This window comes from Lissotriton helveticus, chromosome 3_2 (assembly GCF_964261635.1).
Source record: "Lissotriton helveticus chromosome 3_2, aLisHel1.1, whole genome shotgun sequence".
In the NCBI taxonomy this organism is placed as follows: Eukaryota; Metazoa; Chordata; class Amphibia; order Caudata; family Salamandridae; genus Lissotriton; species Lissotriton helveticus.
In genome coordinates, this window is record NC_136062.1 from 402809100 (window position 1) to 402823466 (window position 14367).

The 14367-nt window shown below is 42.9% G+C and overlaps 1 protein-coding gene across 2 annotated transcripts in view; it reads right to left on the bottom strand.

The window, feature by feature from the left end:
• Positions 1–772: 772 nt before the first annotated feature.
• PAMR1 (peptidase domain containing associated with muscle regeneration 1) overlaps positions 773–14367 on the bottom strand; it is a 278128-nt gene continuing 264533 nt past the window's right edge. For both annotated transcript variants that reach the window (XM_078684324.1, XM_078684325.1), the window contains one exon: positions 773–1750. In XM_078684324.1, the coding sequence (XP_078540450.1) occupies positions 1220–1750 (531 nt within the window). In that variant the 3' untranslated portion in view covers positions 773–1219. The remainder of the gene's footprint in view (positions 1751–14367) is intronic.

A 14367-nucleotide genomic window follows, 5' to 3' on the forward strand; every position in this document is an offset into this window, starting at 1 on the left:
ATGACAGTAGTCATGACTGGTGCTCCTTATGCACAAAAGAGGTCAAGGAATATGATGTATATATATTCTTCTTCTGCCGTGCATACGAAATAGCAAGAAAAAGATGGATTAGGTCTCTCTGTAGAAATTTGGGTGTTAGAAGCTGCAGTGAGGCTGAACGTATATTGAAGACAGACACGTCACAACTGGTTGTCTTCAGCGTCAGCAGGTTTTTATTTATTGTATATTTAATAAGGACTAAAGCAGGGTTAAAACTCTAGTGCTAAAGACTTATATGCTCCTATTAAATATTCCACAAAAGAGTATTGCATTTGCACTTTCCAAATTGGTTGTTTTCCTTGTGATTTATGTTTCTCTTCTTCCTGACAGTATACAGTATTGCCTGTAGTTTTTGAATGGTTGAATTTTTAGATGGTATATAATTTATTTTTTCTTTCAAAAATGCCTAGATTTTCGTTGTTTTTTAACATATTTATGATATAGATAGGTTTTATTGGCATATTTGGAATGGATCATATAAACTGTATAGCAATTAATGCCCTTGTTGTGCTGCAACTCGTGGATTAATTTTGAATATTGACAAATTGTATTTTAAATTGTATCTTTTATGGTTGCAACTGACCGAAATAAAGATTTGAATTGAATTGAATTGATCCTTACCTTCACCACCATCCAACTATAAAACGGCTGAGTCCTTTATTGACTATGAAGGATTATAATGAAACTCTGTACATTCTGACATTCCAGTCTTGGTCATTTCATGTAAATTTAGTTTTTGGGATGTTAAAAATGACTTTTATTTCATTCAAATGATAACGAAAACATAATATAATAAAATACAGCCCCATGCATATTCACAAGTCCTGGTAGGTACAAACAGAGTAGAGAGTGCACAATGTGGCCCACGTCGTAAAGATAAAGATGCATACACCAGGTATGCTCTATTTCCATAAAAATGGCTGCCGCAGCCTGCCGAGTAATCGTCAGGATGAGAATACGACAGCGTGATTGGCAGATTCCATGGCTACATCAAAAGTGTAGTCATCATGGATAGCAGTGTCTACTGAACTGGCAGTCTTGAGAGCAGTCGAATATTTATATTTGTGGCTACCTCCAGAGGCAGCCGGCAAGCATCAGGAGATGAGTTGAGGTTGCACCGTGTTTACAACAAGGACCAAACTGGAAAATCTCCTTTTGTGCCCTCTTTCAAGTAATATGCTTACTTTAAGTTTTTCGTGATCCAGTCTTGGAAAGGTGCCACCTTTGTGTAGCCCGAGTAGAGTTCATTGCTGCAGGTTTTATCGTAGCCCCAGCTCACAAGTCCTCTCAGGTACCACTTGGCCTCTGGCTCAACCAGTGGAGGTATCACTGCTATGCCCCCTGTCTCTGAAGGGCAGATATTTGATGCTACCTCATGGGACTGCTGTGCACAGAACATGCTTTCGGTGATACTGACAGAGATGCCATTTTGTTCGTACTGCTGCTCACACGAGAGGGAGTCAACCACTTGAACAGCGCCCGCTCGAATGGTATCATTTTTGTAACTCGGGTCTTGAGTTCCCATCAGGATTTTCCACCCCGTGATGATGATGAGGGCATCACCAGAAGATGAGTTCAAGTCTGCGGGAGTGGAAAGGCACACTGGCTGGACTCTGGCACTCACCTTAGCTTTGTCGAGTAGTTTCAGTAGAGCAATGTCAGAGTCCAGGAGGATGGGGTCGTAGTTTGGATGTACAATGATGGCCGAAATCTACAATATAGGAAAAAGCATACATTAGTGCTCCTACTGGGATCAATGTGAACAGAGAAGGGTACATTTTGGTTGGAAAGTGGCCAGTTTCGTAGACCTCATCTACCCAATAACTCCCATGGCTTTATCTACAACTGGTGGTACATCTTGGTTGCTTTTATTACTTTCTCCTATTTAGTGCACTGTACCACAGAGATGGTGAGAGTGTTAGAACAATGTGTAGATGTGCACATACTATGCACAGATGAGGTACAGTCGAGGTAGCTACTCATGCTCCCCCACACTATTGTGCCAGGTGCCCTACACTCCTCATAATGAGAAGCTGTAATGGAAGAGAATAAGGAAAATATTCTTACTTTTAACAATAGTTGTATGTTAGCCAGTGGCCACCGGATATTTATAGTTAGAACCTCGTTTCCATAGGAAAATAATTTTTTCGTTTGCTAATAACGTTGGCACTGTTTGACGAGCCTTCACAAAACATTCTCACATTTTTTTCTTCTATCTCATCTCCTTCCTAAAAAGTTTCAGGGTGATCCACCAAGTGAGGGGTCGGTGGGGGGGCTGAGAAAGAAGGGATGGTCCGATACCCATGTTACCACTTCCTTTTTCCATGATAATTGTAGACCCACTTACAGCCCAAATTGCTCAACGGATTTACACGACATTTAGCAGAAAGCTAGATAGATCCTATTCCAGAAAGAGTGTTTTTTTAGCAATTAAGGTTCAAATCAATTTACCATACTGCGGACGATCCACAGGCCAACAGATCTCATGGTGAGATCTTATTGGCTTACAATGAAAAACAACACTCCCAGGCAATATATAACAATTTTGCAATGTAGAAAAAGAGTTCACAAAAAAATATATAAAAAAATCGTACATTTTAATCCTATCAGCAAATATATATATACTTAAAAAACAAAAGTTAATTAACTTTCATTAATACATTTCATAAAATCATTACAAAAATCAACAATTTAATATTAATAACGACGGCTTCTTTGAGATCTTATTGGCTGCCACTACATTAATAAATATGTGGTAGCAGCCATCGTAGGACCCGGGGCTCAGTTCTGAGTTCTAAAAAAAAGACAAAAAAAAGGTATAAGGGGGCATGGTAGGGATACCCTGAACCCCTAAGTCTGGTGGTGGGGTTTCAAATGGAGCCCACCCGGAGCCAAACATGTTTTTTCTTTTTAAATGACGCAAATCCACAGCAAACCTTTTAAAATAACAAAATGCAGGCTCCAACATTATTAGTAAACTCACCCCAGGGATGTACCAGGACTAAGAGGCACCACAAATGTTCCTTTAGGGAACGGCGGGGTGAAGTTACCCTCCCCAAGCCTTAATAGGCCCCATGCAGCCAAATGCCTTATAAAAGGGAATGTAGTGGTACGCCCCAACTCCCCGAATTGTAATAGGCACCAGAGACACCATAACAGGGCTGCTCTATTACTGTGTCCGGTGAACCCACTCCTAAACACAGTAGCTTCCCTATCTGCATTAGCACAGGCAGGGAAGCAAATGTCTGCTCCCCCCGGTAGGAGTATTTTTAGTGCTTCCCCGGGTGGGAGCTGATATGCCTTCCTTGCTCAAGGAAACGTGGGCTGAAGGTAAATCTACTTTCACTCTGCAGCTTTAAAAATGCTCAATGCCGGTAGTACCGGACTTTTGTTTCACTACCCACATTGTTTTGGACAGGGAAACGCGCATTGCTCCTGCCCGGAGAGAGCACACAAAAATAGCTGCTCTTACTACATAGAAGCAATTCAGGCTCTCACAGCATAAGGAAAGCCAGCAAGGGCCGCAGGGGCCCTAACGCTCCTCCATTACCTTTAAGTTGTTATTTGGTGGCTGCCCTGATTGGGCATTGGGGCACCCACCTTGTATAAAGTCAGATCCGAGGAGATGGGGCCCGCTGGGCCACAATAGGCTCGAGGATAGGCACCTTGTGGCCCCCTACTTTCAGCTAAGTGCAACCTCCTACCCTTTTAAGGTTGTAGCCTTAAAGTAACTATAACTCGCGCCTTCACCACGTAGTGCATATTACACCACTCATGACTGTGACATCATTGATAATATGACTGCAACATTTGTAATTAATTTATCGGTGAACAAGTGCATGGCGGGGGTCTTAGGGTACGAGTTATAGTAACTTCATATAATTAATTTTAGTATTTTTTTCTTTAAAACATTACATACTCAATGACATTTTATACTAACTAGGAAGACTTTATATTGAGGTTTGTTTTTGGTATATGGATTCTGCTTTTAAGGAGAGAATGTAGTGTAGTTCCTATATTCCCAATAGGCTCTGCGCATTGGAATAATATATCCTATAGATTTGACGTAGGACTGAGGTCGACTAGGTCTCTATCGAATATATTAAACTTAATTGTGAGTGCCAGCTAGCTCAGAGGTCACTAGAAACTTTCTCGAATTCACAGGAAGGGATTCGTTTCAGACACCCGCATAAACATGACTACATTGTTTCCCCAAGAATAAACGTATCTTCAGAGTCGTGGACACAATAGATAGATATTTCACTCAGCCAATCGTGCATGCTACGTTTCTACAGAGTTGCAGAGAAATAGAGGGACGTGCGTTTTCAATAAAAGGATTTATTGAACAGTCTTCTTTCTCATACAAAAGAAATGAACTGCTACAATCGTAATGCAGGTTGCAAAGTATAATGCATACAGCGAGAAGAGTATTATCAAATAATACTGTAAAAGCATTGTATGGTTTCTAAGCAATATAAATACATACATAAATAACAATGGCTAAAAGTACTCAACTGGTGCTTCTAAAATACGCCTACCCCAATGTACCTAACCTAAGTCTAGTACACGGGAAGAAATAAGTAAGTGTGGTGTAGCATAGGTTTAGTTTTCTTTGCCAAGAATCTATCCAAGATTTCTCTTAGGGTCTAATCAGCTCTGTACCTTGGTTTTAGAATGAAGGAGGTCTGGTATCTCTGTCTCTGACTCGATTTCCTAACACCCCGCAAGGGGAGTTTGGAAACACTGGAGCTGGATTCTCAGCGAGAGAAAGGCAGCCTCTCGATCAGTGCGTCAGCTGTAGGGTCGGCTTCCTTTGGTACTTGCTGTAGCGAGCAGCATCGGGCAAGTAGATAGTCGAGCTGCTTCAAACCACCGTGTGTTTGCAAGAGCAAATGAAGGCATATTTATACCTAGAAGGTGCCTAGTTTGACGTAAAGTCAGTCATAATAACGTCATCAAAGAACCCCAAGGCAATAGTAGTTCTATGAAAACTTCATGATTTCTAGGACAAATCAATATTCAAGCAAGGGGATGTTCTGACTGCTGAAGCCGAGTTTTCCAAGAAATCGTTGTGGTTTTCTGGAACAAGTGGAAGTAGCCATGCCTGTATTTGGACTGCATGGGCTTTGTCTAAATATGGGTATGATTTCTATGCGTATAGAAGGGCAATGTGAATTGTACCTATACTAGGGCATGAATCGGTAAATTTCACTCGAGTCCTAAAACGCCATAAAACAAGAGGAAGTAGAGTATCACATGTAATGTTTTATGCATTCCCACAGTGCAGAGCCATTGATGCAGGCAAGTACCTTTTTAATTTCCCATTGTGAAGTACCTTATAGATCCATATTCGGTTAAAAGAATGGTAAAAATTGAATTGACTCTCAGAAGAAGATCACAAAGGAATGTGCAATTACCTGCTAAAGGGTCTGATTTATTTATTGGCGGCAGGGGTTAACTCGATCAGATCATTAGAGTATATTACTATGGGTGGGGGTAACTCATGTCATTTCGTGTAGCATACTCATTCGGAATTACCTAAGAATTCTTCGAAATTACGTGAAAATACTATTTCTGCATTTAGCACTATTTATTAGTGCAAAAATTCTCTTTGGTGTCCAGAATAGATACGAGGATGCTTTCTTGCATTAATACATAGCGCTAAATGCAGCAGAACACAATTAAGAAGCGGCCGCTTTCTAAATGGTCTAATAAGGTAGAATTTTGTTCCAAGTAACTCCCAGCATTTTGGGCTATATTCTTATCGCAAAATCAGGTCCAATTGGACACAAGGCTGCATTTTTGTTGTAGGAAATTGTGCTAAATGCACTATGAGCAGGTGCAAGAGGTTACTAATGCTCGCTAAATGTGCTCTTGCGGTAGGATTTTTTCCTCTCAAATTATGCCAGCAGGAGTAATCACGAAATTATCAGTAATTCCGTCAAAGAGTAAAGCGGAATTACCTAAATACTTGGATTATTCACACATAATTACAATTCCGCCAAGACCTATGTATCACTCTGTTACCCTGATGAAGTCCCCAAACGCCAAATTTAGAAATGACCGCCAAAGTGGCGGTCATTTCTAAAGCGTTAGCAGGAACTGCCGTCACTGAATTTCCTGTCAATGCTTTTGTAAGTATGACATATTGTTCCATCAACATGATGTAGCCATTCATCAAATGGATTTATTTATTCATTTCCAAAAAGAAAAACCAGAAGCAGGATTTTATTTTTGAAAATTTGCAAAAAATACCCTTCGGCCATGGGAATTATCTCCCGGTGGAGACGTTTGGCAGAGGCAGAGATGGAGTAGTGTCCGCTGTGGTCATACAATAGTCCATCTAATAGTGCATCCACACTTAAATTGCGCTGCTAGACCATTATTTTCGAGGTAAGGATACCCCATTGCAGCACAGTATCCTTACCCCCTAAATATAAATCAGGTCCCAAGTTTTTAAATAGCGTGTGGTCATCCGTAGAACATGTCTTAAATATGACACTGAGCAATAACACTTTTAGAAATCAGGACCTTACGTCGATGTTGCTTCCTTGTCAATTTCTGTGATGGGCAATTTTGCATAACAGCAGTGTAGTGGCCTCCTTCCCTCTTGTTAAATAACCACTGTTATTAAATGGACTAGGATGCCTGGCTTTGTCATAACAGAATGAAATGCACATGACAATCCACAATCAATTTTATTTCAGTCTACATTCTGCTGCACACATAGAAAGAGGAAAATGCCTCACAGGAATGTTTTTGTTTTCCTGCACAAAAACAATCCTGTCTGCAATGTAAGCATCCTTGCGCCATGGTAAGGCGCAAGGGGGCCTGCATACGGCGCAAGGCAGCACACTGTGCGCTACACAAGGAAAGTAGAGAAATAGGCCATATCATATTTAATACAGCGCATTCCTGCCCTTTCCCTTTCACGCAGCGCAGCAAGATGGATTGTTGTGCCCTGGCAAAAAATTACCAAATTTGCCCCCCAGAGTACTGGTCTGCAAGTAAAAGGTGGCAGATGTGAGAAAGGAACTAATGGCCTGATTTCGATCTTGGCGCGCGGGTTACTCCGTCACAATGTTGACAGATATTCCATCTTCTGAAAGATAAATCTAATAGGATATAATGGGATTTATATTTCGGCGGACGGGATATCCGTCACCGTTGTAGCGTATTGACCCGTCCATCAAGATCTAATTCAGGCCCTGAGTCTATATACTGAGGAAGGGAAGAGTAACAAATGAGCAACATAGTTTAAAGAGTACCGATTGATTGAGAGACCCTGGAACCTTTTAATCATCTGGATATACTTCTTAAAGGAGCACTGTAGTTTAGATTGTATAATTGTTAGATTGGTGTAGCACAGTATGAAGGAACTGCTAACTTTCCATCTGTAAATACGGATGGTGGGTACAATTATTACTGTTAATGTTAAAATAATCAATTTGTTTTAATGATTTTAGGAGTAGAGTATATAACAGTGTGCTGCTTGAACTATTTGACTCTATTTTTAAATAATTTTTCTGCGGGGAAAAACCACATTTCCTTCTGCTTGCTCTCAGGGCAGGTGTTACACCCCTCCACTTCCAAAGAGCACCAGTCACCAATGGGCTATGTTTGTGACAAAGTTAGAACGACCTAAAGAAAATGAGCTAGCAGCTAGAATTATATAGCCTCTTAATTCTTTCTACCACCCACATTAGAAATATCATCACGCTAGCTGGCCAATCTGATATTATTATATCCTGGCATCGCCAAACTAGAGTACAAGAGTACTAGAGAAATGAAAAGACCAGTAGACCAACCATCTTAGGCCAAGCACACAGGTACTGGAACAACGAACTGGCTAACAACAGACTCACTCATCCGGGCCGTCCGCCGCCCGTGCGGCGAGACGACCCGGGCGCCCGTTCAAGGTTTACCCTCTGGGAGTCAGACTGCACAAAAAAACGTTACCAGGCGTCCAGCCCGGGAGTCCCCCACCACCCAACCACCCGCAGGCAGGGGAGGGGGCTCTCGGAGCGACAGGAGCAGGCAGCCCCACAGCCGCCGGTCCCTCCCGGGGTACCCAGGAGGCACCGCGTGAGTCTTCAAACCCCTCAGCCCAGCCACACGGGACTGGGTCAAACCAAGTACCTGGTAACGAGGGAGGGTCGCCACACCTGCACTGTCAGCCGTCCGTTGCTGGGCAGCCCGAGCCATTCCGGCAGGCTGGCAATCAGCCCACCCTCGCCCGGTTCGGAGGCACCGGACGGGAACAGCCAGGTGGCTCCCCGTCCCGCACGCCTCCCACAGTGAGGAGCTGGGGTCCCCTCGCAGTCCCACGGATCCTTCTCTCACAGGCCGCCCTGCCGCGCGAGAAGGGCCGCTCCTCAGTCGCTCGGAACCCGGTCGGGCCAGGACTCGGGAGCGAGAGGGCCTAGAAGGTGCCTGGGCCTTTTCGAGGGAGGGTTGGTAACAGCCTGGGATGCACTGCCATTTGGTTTCCCCCCACCACTAGGGGGGTAATGCTGGGTGAGCTTGGGTTCTGTCTCGTAGAGGTACAGGGTTATGGGGACCGCCCCCGTCCCCAGTCCCTCACGCGTCGGTCGGGCCTTACCCCGGGGAAAGATGCCCGCCGAAGTCCCGGTCCTCACCCGAGCGCCGCATATGGCCGTGGATCGCTCTGCCGGCCGGGGCTCGCCAGGGCCCTGTGCCTAGGGTGCGTGCTTGCAGGAGGCAGCCGAGCGCTTCTGGCTGGTGCCGTCGGTCGCTCAGGACGCCCCGCCATTAATGATCCTTCAGCAGGGGTGAAGGGGCTCTCAACGGGTCATCGATAATAGGGCCCGGAGTGAAGGATATCTTAGTTTGTCATTTATAATAGGACCGGGAATGAAGGAACATCTCAGTGGGTCAAGTATAATAGGACTCGGGGAGAAGGAATGTCTCAATGGGTCATTAATAATATGACACAGAGGATGAAGGAGGATCTCAATGTGTCATTTATGGTAGGATCCGGTGTGAAGGAACATCTCAATGGGCATGTATAATAGTACCCGGGGTGAAGGAAAATCTCAGTGGGTCATTTATAATAGGACCATGGGTGAAGGAATATCTCAATGGGCATTTATAATAGTACCCGGGGCGGAGGAGCATTTCAATGGGCATTTATAATTGGAACTTGGAAGAAGGAGCATCTCAATGAGTCATTTATAATAGGAACCGCAGTGAAGGAGCATCGCAGTTTGTCATTTATATTAGGATCCAGGGTCAAGGAGCATCGCAGTTTGTCATTTATAATAGTACCTGGGGTGGAGGAGCATTTCAATGGGCATTTATAATAGGACCCTGGTGGAAGGAGCATCTCAATGGGTCATTTATAATAGGACCTGCGGTGAAGTAGCAACGCAGTTCGTCATTTATAATAGGAGTCGAGGTGAAGTAGCATCTCAGGGGTTCATTGGTACTTGGACCCGGGGGAAGGATCATCTCAGTGGGTCATTTATAATAGGACTCGTGGTGGAGGAGCATTTCAATTGGTCATTTGTAATAGGATCAGGGGTGAAGGAGCATCTCAATGGGTCATTTATATTAGGACCCGCGGTGGAGGAGCATCTCAATGGGTCATTACTAATAGGACCTGGAGTGAAGGAGCATCTCGATGGGTCATTTGTAATAGGACCCGCAGTGAAGGAACATCTCAAAAGGTCACTTACAATAGTACCAGGGTGAAGGAGCATCGGAGACAGATATTTGGAGTCAAAACACCCATCAGCAATATAGCTGTGGGATTTGGCTTCAAGGGCAGTTCAGACCCAGTCCCAGGCTCTTACCTCACTCCCTCTAAGACAAGCAAGCATGTAATGTCGCCCCATTCCATGTCACATCCTTCTTTTGACCTATGCTGAGAGCAGATAATAAATGAGAAGGTTCATCCCCATGGAAAAGGGTATATTGTGTGGAATTTTACCTGGTAAAACTGGATCTGCATAATTATTCATCATTTCAGCTGAATTAGCGTGTAATAGGTGGATTTATATGTGCAGATATCTCTGCATCCAGGTCTGCCCTACCTAAAATCCTGTTATAAACAGGGAGTTAGGTCCTGGGACGTACGGGCAGCTGGACCATATGTCAATTTTAGAAAAAATGTAATGCTGGCCGTACATATACTTTACAACGTCTCCTTAATTGGAGTAACAAATCACCTATTGATTGAGGATTTGTATGGTATTGTTTATTTATACCTTTTGAATTATTTATTTTCAGGCAGGAAGATAATTTTACGAAAAAGACATACCATATATACACAATTATTCGAAAAAAATCAACTATACAAAATTACGACACTACTACATAAAGCATGAAACAAAACATATCATATGTACATTTCCTATGTACATTTGCACAATATTCAAGTTTGGTCAATATCATATATACATTACCACAGTATCCACATTTTTGATACAGTTCCAATCAAGGAATGGTGAACACAATTAAGAAAAAATCAAGTGGAGAGCAGATGAATCAACAACATGCACCATATTAATCAATGAGAGAAAAGAATAAACTGAATCCATGTTTCAGTCATTTAAGAGTGCTTGTCTCCATTTGGCCGACGCGTTTCGAACTCGAGATATGAATTAACGTGTTCTCATCAGGGCTGTATGATTTTCCTGTGTGGTTTTGTGCAAAAGAGTAAAGAGAGAAGAAATATATACATGAGTTCCTAATTTAAAATAGCCTCTGTGAACTGCTCCAATGTGTGCTTTAATTGCAAGGGGGTTACCTTACAAGGGTCGTCGCACTTTTTATTGGGTTTCAGTTGAGGGAGTTCAGTTACTTTTTGTGGTCCCTGCCGCAGTTTCTGAAAGAGGGACACCAGATCAATAACTTGTTCCTAGATAAGGTCAGTTTATAATGCCAAAAACGTGCACTATTTTCTCGACATTTGTGACATGTATTACCTTAAGGTGATTGCGTTGGGCATCCCAGATAATTACAGAGGGGACTGGTGACGTGCCCACCGGTGCCAGTTGCGAGCCTAAAGAGTTAAAAAAAGGAGGAATGTGAATCACACTCGTTGTGTGCTAGACCACATATTTAAATTTTGGTTGAACAACGCTTGTACCTGTACTTGGGTTCGCGTGTTTTCAATGCACCAGGTGGTTTAAAGGATGGTTTTTAGAGTGAGAAAATTCCGGGCAGATCAGCGCGGTTCAGTGCAGTGCAGGACCTGCAAGGGGGAGAGGATGTTTGTACCATCATGCAACATGAGCGCTAGCTTTTTGACTCTCATTAGCGTGTTACAAGGCATCTATTATTCTCAACTGACAGTCGCTTGTACCTGGGTTTCAGGTCCCGTTTTTCCACTGCTTGTGGCGGGTTCAGGGCGGCAAAGCTCAAGACCAAATCAGAGCGTGTGCGATTCTGCAGGAAAAACGAGCGCTCAGTTACTAACTAATTTGTTTGTCAAATAGGCACTGATTCAAAGCGGTAGTGGCTACTAGAATTCACTTACTTATTAACTTTGGTTTAAGGGCTCTCCTTCCAAGTGCTGGCGACAAAACATCAAAGCGCCATGTTGGAAGGGGGGTGGGTACTATATTAAGTCACCTGACCTCAGGAATTGTGGGACATGTAGTTCGTGGAGATTTCCTTCTGTACTAAAGAGAAGGTTGCATTTATAATCTTGAAATTTCAGACATAGAATTTAGCCCAGTCTGGTGGCTATTAAATCGTAGTATCAGGTAAGCTTCCTTTTTAGTAGAGCATCATCAACATCAAAGACTCTTCTATTATGCCCAATTGTGTGCAGGACTGTCCATTTAAAGTCCATTTCTGAATGGCCATGATCCATAAAGTGTTGTACCATGGGAGCAGATGTGACTTTGTTCTTAATGCGCGATCTATGTTGGGTGACCCGGGCATTAATTTGCTGGTTCGTTTTGCCTATGTACAGTTTGTTACACATACAAATGATTGCATAAACCACATTTTTGGTTTTGCAATTGCTGAAATTTTCATTTTTCCATTTTATATTTCTGTGGATGAATTCACTGCCCTCAATCGTTGTGTCACACGACACGCAATTGCCACATCTATGGTGGCCCGTGATCTGTTTTAGACCCCATGCTGATAACAAGTCATGTTTAGGTTTGTCAACCCTTATATCAGCACGAACAATCTGTTGTCCGATGCTTTTGTTTTTTTTAAAAGCAAAGATGGGCTTCGGAAATGGGCATTCCAACTCTTCCAGCAAATGCCAGTTCTTAAGTATAGTCTGTCTTATTTGGTGGACATGGGGACCAAACGTCGTCACACAAACCATTTTATCCAATTCCTGTTTGGTTTTGCGTTCAAGGAGGCACTCGCGTGGAGTGTAACGTGCCCTCTTGCATGCGTGTTTGAGCAGTTTTTTAGGGTATCCCCTCGTCATCATCTCTTCACAAAAATTCTTGGAGTGTAAATCAAAATCTGTAATCTCTGAGCAGTTCCTCCTTATGCGGAGAAGCTGCCCATAGGGCAAATTGGTCCTCAGATTCCTCGGATGTGCACTCTGATGGTGGAGAATGGTATTTCTATCTGTTTCTTTCTTGAAAAGAGACGATTTGAGACGTCCTTCCTTACATTTTATTTCAACATCTAGGAACGTCATCTTAACATTGCTCTGTTCCATCGAGAACTTGATGTCCTGATGCTTATTGTTAAGCCACTGATGGAATTCAGTCAATTCGGTGTGACTCCCCTGCCACAGGAGCCACACGTCGTCAATATATCTGAGCCACTGTTTGATGTGTTTCTTATATGGATTATTGTTCTCCACGAATTTGTTTTCGTACTCCGCCATAAACAATACGGCCATCTCCGGCGCATAGGGACAACCCATAGCTGTCCCCTTGATTTGAACAAAGAACTCATTGTTGAAGCGAAAATAATTTTTCTTCAACGTGAGCTCAGCAAGTTCTAAGATGAAAGACGTGGGGACCCTGTGTGGTCGTGTTCTCCTATCCAGGTATAGCTCAAGCATTAGAGGTGATGGAGCTATACCTGATAATAATTTTCGCTTTAACGATGAGTTCTTTGTTCAAATCAAGGGGACAGCTATGGGTTGTCCCTATGCGCCGGAGATGGCCGTATTGTTTATGGCGGAGTACGAAAACAAATTTGTGGAGAACAATAATCCATATAAGAAACAGATCAAACAGTGGCTCAGATATATTGACGACGTGTGGCTCCTGTGGCAGGGGAGTCACACCGAATTGACTGAATTCCATCAGTGGCTTAACAATAAGCATCAGGACATCAAGTTCTCGATGGAACAGAGCAATGTTAAGATGACGTTCCTAGATGTTGAAATAAAATGTAAGGAAGGACGTCTCAAATCGTCTCTTTTCAAGAAAGAAACAGATAGAAATACCATTCTCCACCATCAGAGTGCACATCCGAGGAATCTGAGGACCAATTTGCCCTATGGGCAGCTTCTCCGCATAAGGAGGAACTGCTCAGAGATTACAGATTTTGATTTACACTCCAAGAATTTTTGTGAAGAGATGATGACGAGGGGATACCCTAAAAAACTGCTTAAACACGCATGCAAGAGGGCACGTTACACTCCACGCGAGTGCCTCCTTGAACGCAAAACCAAACAGGAATTGGATAAAATGGTTTGTGTGATGACGTTTGGTCCCCTTGTCCACCAAATAAGACAGACTATACTTAAGAACTGGCATTTGCTGGAAGAGTTGGAATGCCCATTTCCGAAGCCCATCTTTGCTTTTAAAAAAAACAAAAGCATCGGACAACAGATTGTTCGTGCTGATATAAGGGTTGACAAACCTAAACATGACTTGTTATCAGCATGGGGTCTAAAACAGATCACGGGCCACCATAGATGTGGCAATTGCGTGTCGTGTGACACAACGATTGAGGGCAGTGAATTCATCCACAGAAATATAAAATGGAAAAATGAAAATTTCAGCAATTGCAAAACCAAAAATGTGGTTTATGCAATCATTTGTATGTGTAACAAACTGTACATAGGCAAAACGAACCAGCAAATTAATGCCCGGGTCACCCAACATAGATCGCGCATTAAGAACAAAGTCACATCTGCTCCCATGGTACAACACTTTATGGATCATGGCCATTCAGAAATGGACTTTAAATGGACAGTCCTGCACACAATTGGGCATAATAGAAGAGTCTTTGATGTTGATGATGCTCTACTAAAAAGGAAGCTTACCTGATACTACGATTTAATAGCCACCAGACTGGGCTAAATTCTATGTCTGAAATTTCAAGATTATAAATGCAACCTTCTCTTTAGTACAGAAGGAAATCTCC